Source organism: Aquila chrysaetos, chromosome 1, assembly GCF_900496995.4.
Source record: "Aquila chrysaetos chrysaetos chromosome 1, bAquChr1.4, whole genome shotgun sequence".
Lineage (NCBI taxonomy): Eukaryota > Metazoa > Chordata > Aves > Accipitriformes > Accipitridae > Aquila > Aquila chrysaetos.
The window spans coordinates 3,212,814-3,233,872 of NC_044004.1; the positions used below are offsets into that span (position 1 = coordinate 3,212,814).

The 21,059-nt window shown below is 42.7% G+C and overlaps 1 protein-coding gene across 1 annotated transcript in view; it reads left to right on the plus strand.

Annotated features, from left to right (window-relative positions):
* The window catches only part of SMOX (spermine oxidase), a 56,241-nt gene that overhangs the window by 22,746 nt on the left and 12,436 nt on the right, over nucleotides 1-21,059 (plus strand). Inside the window, exons 2-3 of the mRNA XM_030023395.1 lie at nucleotides 8,167-8,401; nucleotides 12,948-13,174. Of these exons, the coding sequence (XP_029879255.1) occupies nucleotides 8,194-8,401; nucleotides 12,948-13,174 (435 nt within the window). The 5' untranslated portion in view covers nucleotides 8,167-8,193. The remainder of the gene's footprint in view (nucleotides 1-8,166; nucleotides 8,402-12,947; nucleotides 13,175-21,059) is intronic.

Genomic DNA, 21,059 nt, shown 5'->3' on the forward strand with positions numbered 1-21,059 from the left:
GATCTTGTTCGTGCGTATGCTGTCAGTGACACAGGTTTATGAGCTTGGGAAGGGCCCTGGTATGTACATAGATGGCTGCAGACCATTATCCTGCTCCTGCAGCTCTCCAGGTAGCTGAGTAAACGAGGTGTGTCTGCTTCCGATGCAGTAAACCTCCCGTTGCACTGCATACGCAACCTTGCCGGGTTGGTGTTTGCACAACTACTGTCCAAAGGCAGTTTATAACAGCAGGTTTGTTTCACTCGTGTATCTGACTGACGTGGAGTACTTAAGTTCAATTAATAATGCTCCTGCCTTCTGTTGAAAGGGTGTCCAGGCTTAACCCATGCTGATATCAACGGTGATTCTGAAAAGGACTGTGAGCGAGTTTGGTGTGCAATCTTCTGGATTAAAGAGGAGGGGGTTATGTGGAGAAGGAAAAAAGAGACATATCTTCCAATTTGACATGTTTACAGCCTGGAGAGCTTGGAAAGAGCATCTTGAAATAACAGGCAGTAAGGATTAATGTGCTTGCTTCTGAGAAGGCTGATGAAAGGGGAAAAGAGGGAGAAGTTATAAAATGCATGTTTGTTGTGCCAAGGGCCACAGAGAACCACAGCTAACAGCGATGGGAGGTGCTGGTGACAGGCAGTGCTGGGGCCAGCATAGCAATCTCCTTCCACTTCATTTTCCTATCTACTCAGAGATACAATCTGCTCTATCCTGACGTATGCTCAGTGGACAGCCTGAGTCTGAAGCCTGGAAAGGTGTTAAAAGAGATAAAATTGCTCTCATTAGAATAATCCTTCCAAGCACTTCTCCCTCAGCTTAGAAAGAAAAAGATGCATTAGAGGTGATAATTGAAAAATTTGTTATTGCAGTTACTTAGATAAAGGTTACTCATTACAGCCATGCAGTTGCTCAGTACAAGCAGTGCTAGACCGTGTAATGAGTTAATGGCCTAAACACTGGAGTGTCTTCACATCTTCTAAATAAGTTGCCTTTCTGTTTCTGTTGTGAAGCTTTTGCATATGGGCTCTGCTAACAGTGCTTTCAGATAACCACTCTTCTGTATGCAGTTGTTGAAATAATAGAGATTATTACATCTATTGAAAAAAGGCTTTTGAAACTCTATCAAAAAGTTTGCTGGGGTTTGATTGTTTGTTTTGGTGTTCTCTTGGTTTTCTGAGGCCCAGGAGATGCCCTGCACTGGGTGGTCTGTGCAAATTTCCATTCCTTAGGCATCACTGGACACCACCTGCACGTGTGCTCTCCATCTCTACAACACTATGCTAATAATGCGTGTGGTCACAGACATACAGTTCTGCATCATGGTACATTCCTGAGGTGCAAATGCCAGAAAGTTTTGCCTTGCAAATCTGCCCTGGCCACCTCCATCAAATAGGCAGGAGCATTCCTAGCACCACAACGGTGTCTTCTGGTGGGATTGGGGTGAAAATGTCTATGAGAGATTGGATCCTGATGTAAAAGGTTCAAGCGATATCATATCTGTCTTTAGTAAAAAGTATTTCAACAGCTGATTAGTGTCACCGTTAAAAATAGACACCTTATTTCTGTTCTGAATTTTTCTAGCTTCTGCTCTTGGTTGTTCAATCTCGCTTTGTCTCTGCTTAGATGGATTTAATCATTTGGTGTCAAGTATTCTCTGTTTGTAAACATTTTCAGACTGTGATGACAAACCTGCATTATAAACACATGTGTATGTAGTGCCCCTTCATGTGTTGATAGTATCTTGAATAGTTGCGCTTAAAATAATAAATTTCATTATTATTAGTGTGTTTATTTCTTGTGCTTCCTTTTAGTCTTTCAACTGAAATGAAGTCTTGTTGTTTTTATTTGAGTTCCTTTCAAACAAACACAATATTGTTGTTTAGGTTTCTGATTAAGGATGATTCTTAATTTCCATCAATTAAAAACCTAGAGGGAATAAAATGATTCTGGTAAGTTTTAGTCTGTTTATGCTGGAGATGCTTGGTCTGTGCGGTCAGCAGGGAATTTGTTTGTGTTGATGATGCATTTCTCACCCTCCAGACTGGCTGTTACGCTTGTTAATGTGAAGACTGTCAATTCAACACTGTACAGAAGGACTGAAAAATTCAGGCAAATAGCGTGGTTAGGAAAGAACACCAGATCCTCGTGCAGGAGTCTCAGAATAGCAAGTGGAAGTGTAGCCACTGGCTGCCTCTTCTGGAGGTGCAGTTCCTCTCAACCTCATTTTAGCTGTCAAAAGCTATTTCTAGATCAGTAAGTATGTCATGGTAATATGAGGTGATAGATTGAGTGAAAGAGTCAGTGCTGAGGTCCCTGTGTCTGCGAGTGCACGTCCCTGGAGGCTTCAGGTTGGACTTGCTGTACGCTGGTCCCATGAATGCCCCTTAGTGGCTGCGGATGCATTTTGGCTCTCCTGGAGTGCATCTTGTAGTTTAGTTTCATCCACAAGGAGTGAAGCTGTTCGGCTGCTTCAGTACCACTCCACAGCATGAATGAAAGCGTGGGAAGTGGAGGTGTTGAGGTCACCCCAAAGCAAACTCCTGATCCTAGCTAAACTGCTAACGTAAGAGGACTCAGAAAGGTTAGGTGATTGTTTTAAACTGGTCTGTAAGCTTCCTTTCAGCTTGTCCATCCTAAGATAGGTATGCCAGAGATCAGTGGGATGGATTACTCCTCTCCATCGCCTGAAAGGCTGCAGACAGAAGATGCAAGTTGTGAAATGGGGTGAGAGGAGTCCCACCTGGGATGACCATGATTGTGGTCAGTGGTATGCCAGGAGCTCACAGCTATGGCTCGTGGGTATAAGACAACCTGCTGTGTGATACGAAGTCTGAAGGGGAGAGGAAGGTCACTTTTTTAAGACTAACCAATCCTGGTGGGAAAAAAAACAAAAAAAAAACCAAAAACCAAAGCAAAAAAACCCAACCAACCACCAGACAAGCCTTTAAGCACGCAAGCCTTGTTTTCAGTATGTTGCCTTGCCTAAGTCTTTGTGTCATCACAGCTAGGACAGTAGCACCGCAAGAGTATTTGAGTGAGCTAAGAATAGCAGATTTCCTTGAGAAATGTTTTTGTTTATTTTGGTTTTGTATTTTTAAATTCTCGGAGCCTTGGTGACCTTTTTCTTAAGGGTCCTAGAAGAATAGCCTGATCGGAGAGTATTGTTGTAATAAGGAAGGCAATTGTGAACTGCCTTAATTCTCTGGCTTTTTCCTTGTGACATGCAAGGTTTTACTGGCAAAATGAAGAAAAAAAAAAATATCATGAAGTGGACATACCTCTGAACTTTATTGCTATTGCTGCTTGATTAAAGGTAGAGGAGGCTAGCGTGACATTTGCATTCATGCTGTTTTTAGGTTGCCATTGTCTGTGGGGCCGTTGTAACTTAAATAAGTAGAAGGCACTCTGCGTTAAAGAGGATATAACCAGAATATATCTTTGTTAAAAGGATGAAAGAAAGAAATCTGTTCAAAATTATTTCTTAAGTTATTGCTAGGATAGCAATAGGTGTGAAGTCCTGGTGAGAGCTAACAAGGCTCCTCTATGTGGATGAAGAGTTGTTTCCCTGGGAGCAGTCAGTGGGCTGGGTGCATAACTAAGATCAGCAGAAATGAAGGGATGGGGAGTTCATAGGATTGAAGGGTACAAATGCAAGGAATGGAAACTCATGATTCTGGGTTGGTAGAATGATGTGCATCTTTGAAAAGATATTTTTCTAAAGATTTGCCTGCTGGGAAACAGCAGTTGAGCTCAAGGTGGTGTTTTGTTTCTTTTTTTTTTTTTTTTTTTTTTTTTTTGAGGGGGGCTGTTCTTAGGTATTTTTTTGATTGAAGGAAATGGACGATAGTGAGAAGGGATGAATGAAAGGTAGTGGCACCTAGGGAGGCAAGGGCAGAATGGCAGTAGAGACTGAGAAAAGGCAGCAGGTCTGGAAGAAGTGGTTATTTAAATATCATGAGTGAGACACCTGGATGCACAAGAGGTAAGAGGATCAAAGCTATTTTTTTTTTAAGACAGAAGGAAGATGTGTATTTGGATTTTTTTAAATTTAATTTTATTGTGCATAGCCTGTGCCTGTTAGCGATCTCAAAGGAAAGCTATAAGCAAGACAAAGCAGGAGGAATTTTACTGTTAGTCATGCTATGATTTAGTACTACCTATGCTCTTAGATGGACACAAAGTAAAATTACAGCCTCAGAGATTCACAGTACAACAGCTAACACTTCTTAGCCTGTGATTAAAAAAAAAAAAAAAAAAAAGGGAAAAAAAAAAAACCAACCAACCCTTTTTGGCAATCAAGAAAAAGTAAAAAGCCAAACTACCTTTGTGTCAGAGGACCTAGTAATATTCACTGGCTCAAGCCCTGGCTGGTGGCTTGGCAAGTATTGAAGGCAGAACATTGCACATAACAGACCATGTTTTATGTGCTTGTCTTACTTATGAGCCTAACAGAGCGTATAATTGATACTGAAATAAAGTGTAGTGGGGATTCATATATTTATGTTGTCTGTTCTTTTCACGATGGAGTATGTATCCTGGTTGGAAAGCTCAAGCTCTTGCTAAATTTTAATTGCCTTCCCCTGCCGATCATACGGTAGAGGTTGTTGGCTAATTAAGGGTAGCTTCTAAATCAGGATTCTGTACACACAAAATACCCTGTTATTTTCTCATCTGTCTAGGCAGGTCACCTAATCCAATATTAAAATGCTGAAACAGGAGGGGAAAACATTTTCTTGAAGCTTTCATGTGAAGAATTCACATGAGTTTGCCCAAGCCAGGATTAGGAAAGCTGTACTTAAAGAACTGAGCTAAATGGTTCAATTTCTATAGGATGTAGATGGCAGAAAAGATGTCTATTTACTGTGGCAATTAAAATAACATGCATCAAAGTGTTATCCAGAGACTGGATGAGAAGTAGAGAGTGTTGTAGAATGTCTACGGGTTGTAATAAATCCCGAAGACATTTCCAATAAGAGTTATTTCAGCTGTGAGTTTATAATAGCTCACAAATGAGGAAGGACTAGCCAGATTAAGATTTATTTCTTCCTGAAGAAGAGATGACTAGGATCATATATGAAGGTCTTTAGCACCGAAGAGAATGTGAACAGGGAATGACTGTTCACTGTTTCTTATAACATAGTTTTTGGGGATGTCCTCAGTTTTCATTGGGTAGCCATTTTGAAACCACCAAAAGGACATTAATATTTGCATAAGGTTAAGAGACTGTGGAGCTCCTCACCACAAAATTGTTGCAAAGACCAGAAGTATAGAGGGATTCAAAAAGGAGTTGGCAAATGCAAGGGGCAGAAGTCCCCAGGGTTGTTACGCTCAGAGGTCTGGACATTAGCTCTACCTTACCATGTCCTTATTGGACTTACTGCTGGAAGCTAGTACGACCAGAAGAGGGTCATTCCTCTTTGTACCAACCCCAGACTCTTCAATATGACTTGCTGAAGCTCTGAATACAGAGATCCCAATGTTCGGGACCCATCTTAAAAGAACCCAGGGAAATTTCGCTTCTTATCTTGTTGGATTAAAAGTCAATAAATAGGCATGCTTGGGAGGGGAGGTAAAGGACTAGTGATTGACAGCACCCAAGAAACGTAGTGGCTTCACTCAACCTCAAGAGAAGATAAAAATGATGGTGGAAAAAACATTTCTTTGTAGGAAGCCCAGCTCCTTCCCATAGTCCCGCACTAGTAAATAGAGAAAGTGATGTTTCCTTTTTTGGTTCAGTTTTTAACTAGAATGTTGACCCTCATCTCTGTGATGTGTGTTTTTGTGTCTGTTGAGGGGTGGTTTCATCTTTCATATCAGCTGCTGACTGGTGAGGGTTTAACCTACACATCATGGAGCAATTCCCAACTGACTTCCAGGGGAGGCCCTCCATACCTGGAGTGCCATGTTCCTGTTTATCTTAACCCATTCTGCAAATCCACTTTCAGAGTGGATTAAGATAAAAAAAGAACAAAACACTCCTGTCACAGGTGAGGAAAGTCCACAAGAGGAATGAATCAGCATCTAAGCCAATTAGAGACAAGTCCTAAGGTGTCTGCAACTGGAAACTTGACCCATCTCACCAGCTGCTGTAGGGAAGGATCTTTGCATCCTCCATCCCGCTGCCTGCTCCAGATCTTTACTATTTCTTGTGGAACAGGGAAGAAATTGTTCACTGCTACTTCTTCAAACTGTTGTACTGGTTTTGAATCCAGCTTGCTCAGAAGTAAGTCCAGTGCCTGATTTCTGGCTGCTCACAGCTTTTCCACTTGTCAGATGACCATGATTCATGACTCTTGCCATGGACTAGAAAGCATTGGATGCTTGGCATGTTTGACTTCAGCTTGGAAATAACTCTCCAAACACCGATGTCTGGCTCCCTATGACAAATATCTGCTAGTTGAGATCTGTTGGTCAGGAGATGAAAACAGTGAGATGATTGATGTAATCGCAGGTAGAAGTTTTTAGCATGGCTTCAGCCAGAGCTGGCTCAATGTCACCTGTTCCGTTGTTCAGTGGCAGTTGGAACAAGCTGTCTTGGCAGGAGCAGAGTTTGTTACAGGCACTGTGCTAATCTCTCTTGCAGGTGAGCCCAGATAGGCTGGATTGAGTTGAAGTTGTTCCAGTTGAAACTAAACATTTTCAAAATAGTTGTCAAGAGCTCCAGTAGGACCACTTTACTTTTTATACCACTGCTTAAATCGTTGCTGACTGCAGTCTGGTGTCACCTCTATTACAGAGAGCAGGAGACGTTTGGTCAACATACACAAATGCTTTAAGATCCTGGAGAAAAAAGGGACTTTCCAAATGAAACCACTATTGCTGTGTGCTTCATTAGTACACGTGATCATGTACTGCAATAGTCCAGCAGTATCTTAAGTGCAAAGGTTTGACTCTTTTCCTGGTGATGCAAGAGAGAAACAGGAGCCTTTGACACTGGCCAAGTGTTGGGAGAATTGGAGAAGAGCTCAGAAGCTGTATCCAGCAGCTTGGCAACAGGTAGAGGCAGCACACTAGCTCCTTGGATTTCTCTGTGTTCAGTAAGCTTTGGGTAGTGAAGATGGTAAGGCTAGGAATTATGTGCGCGCTTTGTCCAAATCATTGGGCACCAGCTGATTCAAGGGCCGATGAATCCTGGGCTGTGTGTTTATCCTTTGCAAGTCAGGACTGATGTCTGCTTGGGCCAGTGGAGTATGGGTTTCTGTACCCTGTTTCTTCGTGCTCTTGAGGGCAGGTGTGAACCTACCCAGAGCCAGACGACTAGACATTGACATTCATATATAAAGACGTCCTACATTGATGATCCCTGATTAAGGTTCAACCTTAACCATGAACTCAGGCCGTGTACTAAAATAAGGTAATGGGACCCGAGAACTAGGGGTATACGTGGTTAAAAAGATGACTTCTAGGAGTTTGCAAATTAAAATAGGATACTGCTTGGAGGAGCAGTTGGATGCGTTGGGTAGATGGAGGTAGAATTGGACTAGTCAGGACTGGTATGGGTTTGAACCTCTCTTCATCAAAGACTGAGGCTGATCCTGATGTGGCAGGACAGTGTTGGCTCCAGAGGCTGCATCATGTGGCTGTGAATTTTTCAGCTGGCCCTTTTTGGCTTTCATCAGTTGAAACATTTTTCTGTCTGTACCATTTCTGTAATGATCGGTTTGATATCTGATCTCCATGCTTTGAGCTAAATCCTCTTTACCTAGTCCTGTAGTTATATGATCTGAAGCTTATGCTTTGTGGTTGCCACAGAGGCAAAGTGAAGCTTCATTGCTGTGTTGTCGGCACTGGGGATGCTTGTCGGCACTGGGCACGCGGTTTTCTTTTTCTTTTTTTTTTTTTTAAAGTCTCTACCACAAAATTGCCACTTCTGGAGGTTATATAAAGAGATGGGAGTTTCAAAATCCTTTGACTTCTCTGGGAATAGTCTACATGGTACAAGAGGGTGGAGATTTCTGGAGTTTCCAGTACTGGTGCTCCAGGCCAAAAAGTTGTTGCATCCCAGTTTGACCTCAGTTATCCTTACTATGCATCCCATTTTGAAGGCTGGGTCTAGTTCACAAGTTTTCTTTCTTTCCTGCTGGACTTTTTTTTTATAGATTTCCTTAGGATTTTTAACTGCAGAGAATAAGTTTGAGCTGAGTTCCTGAACACGCTTGTTTGTTTTTTCCATAGGTTCCTTAGAAAGAGAGCTTGGACGGCATGCAAAGTTGTGAAATATCTGCAGACAGCACGGATGATCCTCTTAGTAGTGGCCTACGGAGAAAACGACAGCCTCGAATAGTAGTTATCGGTGCTGGGCTTGCAGGCCTGTCAGCAGCAAAAGCGCTCTTGGAAAGCGGTTTCACGGATGTAACTATCCTTGAGGCGACTGACCGAATTGGAGGCCGCGTGCAAAGTGTGAAACTTGGTAAGAGCAGCATTTTGGGAATAATGCGTTGGGCTTGCTTTATTCTGCTAGAAAGGCTTTGTGTTGTCATTAGGTTAATCTGACCTTGGAAATGTGCCTTTTCAGTCAAGGTGCACATGCAAAAGGTTATTTGAGGTTTAATGTTGTCAGGAACATAAAACCTTGGGCTCCTTTCAGGGTGGATGGGTGAATTTGAGCTATCTTGTGCATCTTTTCTGAGGGAGGGCTGCTCCAAACCCATTCTTCTATAAAATAAAGACCTTGGTGATCGTTTTCATTCGTACAGGAAGAGCTCTGTGTAACAGGTCTGTGAGAAGTGTTCCGTGATTAAATAACTGTATTGAGACAGTTTCCACCGTTTTCAAGCTTGACTCTTGACTAGGAGCAGTCAGTAAATCTCCTGGCTAGCAAACGGCTGTTTCTCAGTAACTTACATCACTTGCAAAGGGGTGAGCTCCAAGCTATTCTGTTTCACAAATAGCCCCATTCATTTCCCTAGAACTAATTTACTGTGTAGGGCACTACCCATTGTGAATCAGGCTTCTGGAAAAACCTCTTCAATGTACCCTTTCATCCTGATTTGCAGCTTTCCTACCTCTGTGGCTTCCTTTCTCAGTGTGTAATAAAGGTGCAGACACTGGATATTTTAATCCCATGTCAATTGGAAGGGCTTGTAAAATCTCTAAATGTAAAACTACTGGAACAAACATTACCCTTTGCAGCACAGTACTCAGTGAAACTTTCCCTGGTATCTAGAAGGGCATTGCGTGTCTCTTCTCCACAGGAGGCAAAATGCTCTTCACTTTTACTGAATTGTCTTCCTGATTTCAATTAACTAGCTCTGTTTCTTGATCCCACTCTATATTTATTAACTTTGGCCTGTTGCTGCCCTCCTTTCTTTTTTTGTCAGGTGCTTACATCATTTACTATATTTTACTCGATAAACTTACTACAATAAATAAACAGCAGGGTCCTATGAGCTTTCAGAAGGGAAATTAATGAAAAGGCAGTCAGACAAGTCTAATCTCCAGGGTTTGAATAGGGCACTTTACATTCTGCTGAGACTTGGCATAGAGGTTAGAATGGGAAGTGTGTCCTTTACTCACAATACACTGTATTAAAAATATCCACACTGTATTAAAAATATCCTGGATCATGTCTGTGATAGGAGGGAAGTGTTAAAGGCCTGAAATCTTCAGGGAGCAATATATCATTTTGTCAGTGCACCTGTGAAATAGTTTTGTTGTACTAGTATTGAGACCAACCCTCTCACCTTTGGACACCTTCACTGGTTACTTATATCTTTGCTTTTGCTGGGAATCTACCTCCTGTTCATTAACACTTCTTAACTAACGTGAGACAAGAGCAGGCTTTTCAGTCTGCTGGGGATCTTGCAATTTGTAGATGTAACTGTTAGTTGCAGAGCAGAGGACTGGAATACAAAGTCAATCTTTTAATACCTTTCTAAAACTACAAACTGTCTGTCTTTTCTTATCTTCTGCAAACTATCAAAGTTCTGCTGTGTAGGTATGGACTGCAGTTCTCTCCCAAGGTGGGTCCATATTCTAACTCCTTGTGCTCATTGCAGATTCCCATGCCCTGTAGCCAAATAATTTTGGAGCTCTGTTGGGTGGTGAAATCTTCAGAACCAGCACGTACTCAAAACCTCCTTAATCCCTGGTACAAGGGCAAAAGGGCAGCATGGTCCCGCGGGGTGTTTTCTTCTTCTGTACTGCCTGGAGCAGCAAGATTGCACCTGGGGCATGCAAGACCTGCTCTTTTCTCAGAACTGGCTAAAGCTTACAAAAAACTGTTACAGAAGTGGTTCTTCTGGGTCTTCAACACACAACCATTTTGATCTGCTTGTCTAAATGGCATTTAAATGTTAAAATTCTCTGGCCGCTCCCCTGTCTGCACACTTGACTAAAGATACGATTTAGATCTGTGGCACCTTCTCAGGGTTATATCCTAATACTTCTACTCTCACTGAGCCATGCTGTGTCTTGCAGGGGACAGTATTTTCCCTCAACTGCATAGAGTATGTTGCTAGTCAGCACAGGGGAATAATTTGGATTTTCAGAGGTTTGGTTCATCATTTCTAGCACAGGTGAGGCAGAGGGTTTGGGTGTTTGTAGGTTGTGAGTGTGTTTCTTGTATGTGATCTATAACACCTGTGTCTGCTGCAGATACTTCACCACAGGATGCCCAAGGAATAGTCAGGGCTGCAAAGGGAAATGTGAAAGTTCCCATGTGTATTTAGAAGGCTTGATGCACAACCTGTGCCTTCCTTTGGAAAATTGCGGGTATAGTGTATTGTTGTGTATAGGCCTGTTTTGACTGCTGCTTGTGTCTCAGTAATTATATTCACAGAATAGGAAGCAGATTTTTTTCTACTTTTTGTTGTATTGGATGATTCATTCAAAGTAGGTTAATAATGAAACTAAAATCTTTTAAGGCCCTGCAAGTAAATCAGCTATCTCTGTTCAAAAAGATGTTATTTCATTTTACACTTTTAAATAATTTATCATGTAATGTACACTAGGTAACAACTGGCTTATCTGCTTGGTAGTGATGATAGTGAGTTTCTACAGGCAAGAATGACTATTTTTAATTTGTTGGTATTTGATTATATTCCACACAGCTACTGAAGACAGGAGAACTTGGAACACATCATAATTGTTACTGAGCACCAATACAGTGGGACCTGCTGGCGTATTTTTTTCTCTCAAAGATGAGGTGCCCTATAAATAAGGGCTATATACAGGACGATTGTTAGTGTAGCAGAGAGCAAGCTCCTGACATAAAGCAGCAGGCAGTATTCCTGCTGCTGATCTGGCATGTGATGACTCGCAGGAGGATTGCATTAACAAGGTGACTGCCACATGCAATATTTATGAGCTTTGTACCTTTGGCTGCCAACGTACAGCAGTCATTTCCGCTAGGCTGGGTGCTCTGGGAGTGTATTGGAGTTTGTGGCGCCTTAAATATTCACACGTTTGTGACTTGATGCTGCACACTCTGAAGCACATGCTTTGTTTTAGGTACATGTAGAAATCTTGCGCTCTTGAGTCCTGTAATGCATATTTTGAAGGGCAATCAGCATGCTTCTTAATGATGAGGCGGTTGTCTGCTTGAAAAACAAGATATGTGGAGCTTCCCTTGGAGGCAGTGTCTCAGCTGGAGAGCAGCATTTCTTCAAGCTTTCACCCGTTAAACTTGACTGCATTATAGCAGTGCTGCAGTGTCTTTCTGTCTGAGCATATATTTACATGTTAAACAGTATACGATGACTGGTAACTGCACAATTCTTTCTTCATCAAGCAGCATCCTATTAACTATCCCACTTAATTCACGCACCTCTGCAGAGCGAGCTGCACAGTGTGTTGTTGGCTGGGATGCTGGGAGAACACAGCTTTGTCAGACTTTAAAACAGGTAGCTTTGGACTTCTGAGAATGTATAAAAATGTGGGTGGAGGACATGACCCAGGCTTATTATTTTTAGCACCTCCTTTCAGCTGCTGAACATCTCCCTGTGCTATCACGCCAGTTGTGGCAGCGCTGGCTTAGGAGGGGTCAGAGCCCTATTGCAAACCCCATTAGTTATAAGGAAGGGAGAGAGCGGGGCTGACCAAACTCTTTATGTTTTGCAGGCAGAGTATAGGTGATGAAGACTAAATGTATTTGGTGTTTAACCTTACCGTGCATCTTTTTAAAGAACCCGATTTAAATTTTCAAAGGCATAAGTAATAAATTATAACCTATTTACTTATTTGGGGAATGGAAATGCATTTTTGTATTGCAGTTAGTCTGCGGTATATTTGTAAATAACATGCATTTTTAATCATAGGATAAAGTTCAGTATGCAGGCCAATGTTGCTGTCCCAGGGCAATCCAATTTTTTCCTGTATCTCCCTGCTGTAGATGCTTTTCTTCCTGTGTCTGGGTATCCATCCCCTCCTCTCGAATACAGTGGATATTTGAAGTCTTTAGGTACTCTGTTCTTTCCCTACGACTTTAATATTTATGTAAGTATATTTATATGTCCTTTTTGCAATAATACAGTGTGGCTTCTTACAGCTCTTTTCCTTCCCACACCCCCTTCACTCGTACATGGCTTGTGCTGCAGCCCAAGCAGTACATTCTCTGCTTTCTGGTCATGTTCTTAAGTGCAGGTTTAGAGAAGATGTTTTAGAAGGGCCAAGTAGCAAGGATAGAGCAGCTAGCAACAACCATGATAAGAACGGGGAACCTAGAAGATTCTGAATTTCACCTCAAGTATCAGAGGTGTGTCACTGTGATGTATCTTTATTGGAAACATCCCATCCTTCTAGCACTATCTAAACTTGTATCCTGAAAGACTGGTTTGAAGGACACTGGCATTGCCCTTGTCTAACAGAGAAGGCTCGCTTAAGTGGTGTTCAAACACGTGGTGTCCTTGAGGAATTGTTCTGGTTTTGCACATGTACATTTTATTTAGGGTTGAGCGTGACAAGCTTTCAGAAAAATGGGCTTCTGTAACTAGTCTGCTTGGTTTACTCTCCTGCAGGGCACGCCACTTTTGAACTGGGAGCTACGTGGATTCATGGTTCACATGGAAACCCAGTCTATCATCTAGCAGAAGACAATGGTTTACTTGAAGAGACTACTGATGGTGAGAGAAGTGTTGGACGGATCAGTCTTTACTCCAAGAATGGGGTGGCTTATCATCTTACCAACAATGGGCAAAGGATCCCGAAAGATGTGGTTGAAGAATTCAGTGATTTATACAACGAGGTTGGTATTCAGCTGCTTTGTGGGTTTGTAGGTTTGCCTGAAACACTGGGACCCTTGACAGTTTTAAGGTTCTGGGTATTGGACAAAGCTAGAAAACCAGTAATGTCTTTAATTTCTTTGCAAAAAATCAACACTTAGTTTGCTCTCATTTGCATAACTATACCCCATTTGTCCCTGATGTGGGATTAACTCACTGTTGTTAGGAAGAACAATCTTTCCACATTTGTCATCAATTTAATCACTTCCAGCAACTATTGCTGGGCAGATCCAGTCATTGCTCTAGAAAGTTGCTACTTAATTAAAAGGGTAAAGGAGGGATCAAATTACTAAACAAAGTAGAATGTAAAACCTTAGCAACAACCAGCTAAATATTGTAGCCCTGTGACATTTTATTGATGTTATAAATACCATAGTGTGCTGTGTAGTATGCCAAAGTCAGCGGAGTATCGTAGGAATACAAGTTTTCTTGCATCAGAAGGAAAGGAACGTCTTTTCTAGTAGACTCAGACCAGCGTGGGCTTAAATTTAAGGTTATTTTAACTTCTTTTGCTCTATGTTCAGTGACCTCCTCTTCAGTTCAGGGCCTCAGTATGTGACAGAAGAGCCAAATAGAAAAAAAACCCCAACCAACCAACTACCGACGCAGACCCTAAAAACACTAAATAGAAGCCTGCAGGACGGAAATGAAAATGCATGTTTAGTGGAAAGATTAACCTCTGCTAAAAAAGCAATTAGCCAATGTTAGACTCACAAAAAGGCCAAACTTACTTTCATGTAACTCGGCACTGCTGCTGTCATCCCAGTATTTCTTTCAGAGGGAAAATGGGGTTTCTTACTGATTTGTGTGTTCAACATGTGTGAAAGATTGGTATTAGTTCTACCTGCTTTCAGTAGGAAGATTTGGCCTTAGGTAGAGTGAAGTGAAAGAAGGAGGTTTGCCAAAGTTAATTATAATTATTCCCCATATGTTTTTTAATGTCACTTATGAATTACATTCAGGGGGGGTCAATGCAGAATGTCTAGTCCTCCAGGTAATGTGATCTCTCAGTGGGTTATATAAAATGGAGCAAAAAATTATTATTTTCATCAGGCTGTAGCCATGCCTAAAACCTTCAGATTATCATCTGACAGTGAACTTCACCAGTATTTGACGCTTGGCTAAACACACACTAGATTCAGGTTACTCTTGCATACTTCATGTTTAAAAATATGTCCATAAGCATTTAGAAAGCCACCAAGAGAAAAGTCACTGTAGCCTGTAAAGAATTATCAAGAGTTGAATGGCAGCAGAAATGGGGATTTTTTTTTTTTTTTTTTTTTTGTCTGAAAAGACTTCTGACACTGCCCTGGGTCTCTGAACTGGAATCTGTGATGGGGTGGCACAAAATCATTTCAGTTTGAGAGAGGGATAGTAGGAATTTCAAAGAAACCTCATTATGGAAGGAATTTAGCAACCTGTGGCAGGGAGGGAATTCTTCTTGGACAAATGCAGGTGGGGATAATTCATCTGAACAATTTTTTCATGTTACTGGATTGAAAATGGAACCAGAGCCAGCCAGGAAAACAGACAGGTGAGGTGTGTGTGGAGGAAGATTAACAGTGACTAAGACTAGAAAAGAAAGAGGCAGTATGTGAAAATACTGCAGTGAGCAGCATTATTTATGTAAATGGAACACCGCCAAACTGCATGCAGTGCTTGGTGATCATCCTGTCTCAAAGATGACAGGAAAATCTCCAGCAAAGCGAAGGTGTCAGAGGCAGGCAGACTCTGAAATGAGAAGAGAATACAAAGATGAGAGCTGCTTAGCTTTGAGGTACAGCCAATATGATAAAGCCTATAACAAGGTGCCAGTGTTTTAGAAATGATTAATTTGGTAAATCTACCCTTTCTTTTAAAGCAAGAGAAAGGGGGCAGCCAGTGACATGAGAGAACAACACATTAAAAGTTAATCTTCTTTGAGCAACACATAATTAGCTTATCGTTGCCACAGGATATCTTTATCGCTAGGAGACAGAAAAGGCTTTCACATTTATGGATTGTAAAAATGTCTACAGCTACTCTCTGTGATAAAAAAATATGTAAGGGACAGCTTAAGCCAAGAAGAGGACATCAGCCAACCTCTACTTGCTGTTGCTGGGGAGGTGCTTTCTCTGTTTTCCTTCAAAGTGTGCTGGACTTTCTTGCAGGGGCAGCTCACGGTTTTGTTGAGCTTCTTGTCCTAGCCTCTTTGGGGTGTCAGATTGGATGATCTTTAGTGATTTAAGACAGCTGACTGTGGTTTCTTCCCTGTGCTGCATAGGAAAAGTGGGAATTAAGGCGAGCTATGTGATCTCCTGAAAAGCTCCAGTTAAAAAAGTCTGTATGAAATACAAGTGCCCCTGTGGGTGAGCAGTCAGGAGCATGTGCAGCAGGTGTGTGGATTTGGGGACCTTTTACTCTGGCATAAGGTGCAGAGAATGTTTCTGTTTACAAGTGCTGAGTCTGCCTGGTGCATTTCTGTTCTGTGTTTTGTTAAGTTCCTGACTTCCCCCTGCATTTTTTTTTTTTTTTCCATTTTCACTAAAGTCCATTCCGTCATATTTCTTCATCCTGGCTGGCCAATACTCTCTTGCTTTAACTGGTGATGAAATGGGTGCTGAGGAGGAGCAGTAGGAATTTGGTCTTCAGTTCTGCATCTCTGTTTTTTTGAGGAGGCAGGTTTTCTGGGAGGTTTTGTTAAAACATCTTGAAGTTGTCCAGGATGAAAAGCCACCTTACAGATCACCAAATCCTGAGGTCAGGCTCCTCTCTTGCCTTGTAGGAGCTCCCCAACCCTTCTCAGAGTCTTGGGGCAGCCTGCTGTTAGCAATCCCACCATCATGTCATCTCATCTCTCAGGCTGCATCTCCCACTTTAGAAGAGGCTGAGATAGCAAAGGCTGTGACACACGCTGTCCTGGCTTGAAAAGAAAAAAAAACAAAAACCCAAAACAACCAAACAAGACAACCAGCAACTGCATGATGGATGCAAAGCCTAATCAGGGATGGAGCACTGGCATTAACAGTGGAAAATGTATTCCTGAATGAACGGGGCTAAATTTGTCACAGTTTCAAATGCCTGCTCTCCCCTGCACAGCCGGCTCACTTCCCATGCACTCACACACTGCCCTTCTTTCGCTGCAGCAGCTGCCACGTGCTTGGGCTCGAGCATATGCCTCCAGCTCTGTTTCTCCATCTGTATCTCTCTAGCCCCAATTATCTTGTCATCTGGACACCAAATCCTAGTGAATGCAAAGTGCAGAGGGTCTCCCTCAAGTGTTCCACTTGCGTATGTGGAGTCACTGAAGCTGGAGCCTAGCAAGGCGAAGTCTCTCCTCTGTGTGCTGAATTTTCCTGGTGTGAAAGGCAGGTCACCCCAGTACTTCCAGAGTTTTGCCTTGCTAGTTCATTTGGAAAGTCCTTATGCTTTTTCCGGGCACTTACCCAATCTTTTTTGGCTGGCGGCTTCTACTTCAGTACAAGTTTTGCTTCTTTTTGTTTGCAGTAGCCTGAATTTTTAATAGCTGTAGGGATGCCTCACAGAAGCCTTTATTTGGGTACGAGGAAGCCAGCAGTAAGACTGCTCAGCTCTTCATTTCTGTAGCAGAAGTGCTCTTATGAGAGGCTGTCTTGACTGAGAGGCTGTTGCACTGCATTGAAGCCGGTCAAGATCTTTCACAAGCTTGTGACCGAAGTGACCCGAATCCTCCTCCGTGAGAGCACTAGAAAACTGAGCAATGCCTGCAAGGAAGGTCTCCAGTCCTGCAGAGCAGCTACCTGGATTTCCAACCATGCATTGCCAAGCGATGCACCATGAGAAAGGGCATCGAGCCTGCTGTTGGCAGGACAGCTCTCCAGCCACTGTTGTTTTAAGACTATCCTTCTTAGATTGTGTACTGAGTGGGGCTGGAGCTGCTCAGGGTCATCGCTAGTCCATTTGGTCAGTCTCTCAAAGGAAGAGGGCACCAGCATTGGAAGGGTGCGGTCTGTGCCACATATTCATAATCTTCCCACCTTTCTCTCTCCAATCCTGCTAGGACAATTGGGGGAATCCTGGGGCTGGGGGAGGATTTTTGCCTCTGCCTGCTTATACCACATCTGCATGACCCTTAAAGAAAAGCGACAGGAGTGTGACCTTTGAGGGTAACGTCTGCAGCTTCAGTGTCTATGTGTGCTTATAACTGCTGGGAAGATGTGAATAGGGACAACCCATCTCAGAGTTGCTCTTCTGTCCCTGTGAAGTCTTCATTTCCCTCTCCGAAGATGTATTTAAGGCCATCTCCCAGGTATTTCTGAAGGGTGGGAGGGAGGTGGTGAACTTGACAAGTTAAATGCAGGTGAAAAATCACACTGCTTTGCCTGCCCAAGAATTTCACAGTCCATCGGCCAGCCTGATTTAGAAGAAGTGCCTATTTTACATAGGCTTTTCAGTAAGGACATGGTCCCTAAAGACCTGTTTCACAGGAACCCTCCCTTTAACAATCAGCTAATTAATGGCCTTGTTATCTGTCAGCTTTCTCCTGTGTGCTGCACAGCTCCTGGGGGAGGGATGCAGCCAAAGACTGACAAAGTTTTCCACCCTTCTCACCCCCACCCTGTGCTGGGCTTCGTGCCATCCCCAATTAAGCTCGAGTGCCTTGCCTTGCATTATCATAGAAAGCAGGACCAAAGGGCCACTGAGAGTCACCGTTCCCTCCCTGCCCCTCTATTGCACTGACAGATGTCTGGCCTGGTAACAGCGTGGACCTATCTCCATCGAGGTTTTTTTACTGACCGGGGATTAAGTCACTGCAGTTTTTAAGCCAAGTGAGAAAAAGACAATGCTACGGATCGTCACCAGCGCTGACAGGAAGGAGTGTGGATTGGGATGTGCTTTCCTGATCTCCTTCAGTGCTGAGAAGCTTCTTTATTTAGATTTGTTCTTCCTAAGAGACTGCCTCTTCCTGTGGTGGAAGAGCACGTATGTAGTAAACACGTGTAGGTGAAGCCTGTAGGTAAGAGAGAGGACATCCCTGGTGGAACCCACGTTTTCTGCAGAGACCCTGGTTGTGGGATGCCCCGAAGCTGGTCAGAAAGAAGACAGAAGATGTAAGCTGAAGTGAAGCCATTTTGGGATTATGGCCATTCAATTAACTCCTTTTAATTTCTGACTTTCAGCCCCATTTCCCTGCAGGATTGTATGTAAACCCTCTGAATTAGGGAAGAAAATCTGCTTAGAATGAATAGTCACTTGAGATATTCTGTGTCTTTTGCTTCTGCTGATGGTTCTTGCAGACAGGCTTCTAGGGCCAGTTGTTCGGCCCAAACCCGGAGGAGCTTAGAGTGAGAAATGAGGTCATTGTGCTGGGATGTGAGTTTGCCAGTAGTAGGAGCTGGGAGTTGATGGTCTGTCCTTTTTTTCTTCCCCCCCCCCCCCCCGCTTGTATCAGGTGTGTGATAATAGAAAAGGGAGATGTATATGGGGACTGTGTATGGTGTAGCTCTCCTTGCTTATGGGCACAGTGCTCTCAGTTTGGATGCATGGATATTTTGTAGGGTTAACTAGAAAATGAGCAGAATCTTTCAGGTCGTTCTTGATGCTACCTTTCACCAAGATCTTTGAGATAAAGCACACTTGAACTCTCTCAGGAACCCTTCTATCATCACATCATGATGAAATGTTTGAAGGAGAATGTGTTTTCAAATCTCACAAATGCCTGTTCCCTCCCAGTGACTTCAAAGGTGGTCCCATAGGGATGATGATGCTTTCTGTTATTATGAGCAGTTTCCCACCTGGGATAGGAAAGCCTAGGTAACTCCAACTCCAGACAGTACAATTCTGCTCTTACTTCATTGGAAATCTACCTTAAATGAGGGCTTCTAGTAAACCTTTTCTTACACAGGATAAGAACCTAGTTTCTTATACAGGATGTGTTTGCTGCATATGTACATTAAAGAATAAATTTTGAGCTTTTTGATTCTTTTATTATGACAAAGTATCTCTTAATGTAGGACTTGCTGTTGTTTCTCCTTTTGCTTCTTGCCTACAACAGCTTTGCCTTCTGTTCTTCATCAAATGGTTTGGCACCCCCAAGAAGAGAAAAACAAGGAAATAACAGGGATTCTGAGAAAAAATAATAAATCCTGATGGTGATTATACTTACCTGCTGTCTGATCGATGGGATGACATACATAGGAAAGACTTGACTTGATGTTTACAGCACAGAGAACTGTGCATTTCTGCTCTTTTCTCTGTTGGGCAATGAAGAATACAATGGTTAATAAAAACATACCCATGGCTCACTTAGCCTTTTGGCCAAATGGTAGCTGGGTTTTAACACAGCTTTGCTTGTCTTGTGAATGCGTTATCTGCTTATAGTGTGCAATCGGCTTATGAAAGCTGAGCTGCATTATGCTGACGCAAGGTCTATGCAGCTTGTACTTGCTGGAAGTGGTTTGGGCCTCAGAAATCAGTGGACCTGAGAACTGTGGGATGTTGAAACTGCCAAAGAGCTTTTAGCATTGGGGAACAGAGAAGGCACTATTTCCTTTCCTTTGCTGGAAGACTTCATTTCATATAGGGCATTGGTCTCAACCTTTCTCGTCTGGAAATCTCCTTGGAAAGGCTGTGACCCAATCAGTGTCTGCGATTCTCTTCTGTCTTCACCAGTTCCACTTATTTTTCTTGTGATTCCTACTGCTCTGGTTTTGTAGTTTATTTTCCCCTTTTTTCATTTGTTCACCTATTTTCTTCTTCACTTTCCTCCTCATCCCTTACTTGTCTTTATCTACTCACCTTCCCGCATTCACTCACAGACCTGCTGTCTCTTGCTTCTACCACTGCCATGCATTTTCCCTCACTACCTCCCTTTCCTCATCATGCCTCTATTTTGCCTCATCAGATTCACTTCATTCCTAAAACCCAAGAGAAAATCAAGCTTCTGGAGAGAATCGGAGTGGGAAGAAACTAAAATATGGTGAATTAGCCATATCAGCAGAGAATGGGAGGCTCCAGGAGCCTTTGAAGGAGAGGCTGCCACAGTTCTGCCAGCTTCCTAGCAGGCATTTACTTTTGAGTTGAACTTCTCAGTATGTCCCAATAATTTGTCTCCAAAAAAGGATCATAAGTTGTAATCAAACCATCTTTGACAGGAAAAACTCACTGAGGTGGGATCTGGCCTCTCTACTTACAAGAGTACTGTGCACCCCTGTGGCATGATATAAATAAGAAGGTGACTAATTCTGGACAAACAAGTCATTAATGGGATGAGTTGCACTTCTGGGAGGCATCTTTTAAAAGCTTTCCTGTGTTAAAAGATTCCTTGGAGTTTTTCCATGGAGATGAAGGGCCATGATTCAACTGCGGGCTCTCCTGCTAATATTACAGACAGAAGTACTGGTTACTCCAGACAGCCACAAGCAGATGGCCAACGTGGATGGTTGTTTTCTTGTTTTTAAGTAGCTTTTTATGGTAGAAAACTGCAGTGAAAAAAAAGATGTCCTTCAAAGAGGAGTGATTTATTAGAAGGGGATATTTCTTGTGGGTCCTCCTCAAGCTGGCTCCTGGAAGGGGACTACTAGAGATGTCATGGTTTTCCATGGATCTATACCTGTCTCATGCTCAAGTCAAATGTGTGTGCATACAAAATTCCTTCACTAAGCCTGCGTTGGTTGCTTCCTATTTTTCTGGGGACAACAGAAAAGTAACTATGAAACTGAATTCCCCCACCCTGGTGGATTCCTGGGCATTATTGCTAAATAATGGAGAGGGTGGAAGGGCTGGTTCCAGGTTAGAGCAGTCAAACGTATGGGCCCTGCAAGCCGGGATTGCACCTGAGAGACCGAGGTGGGAGGAGAGCTGGTGCTTTATTGTCAGATGCGAGGAAGC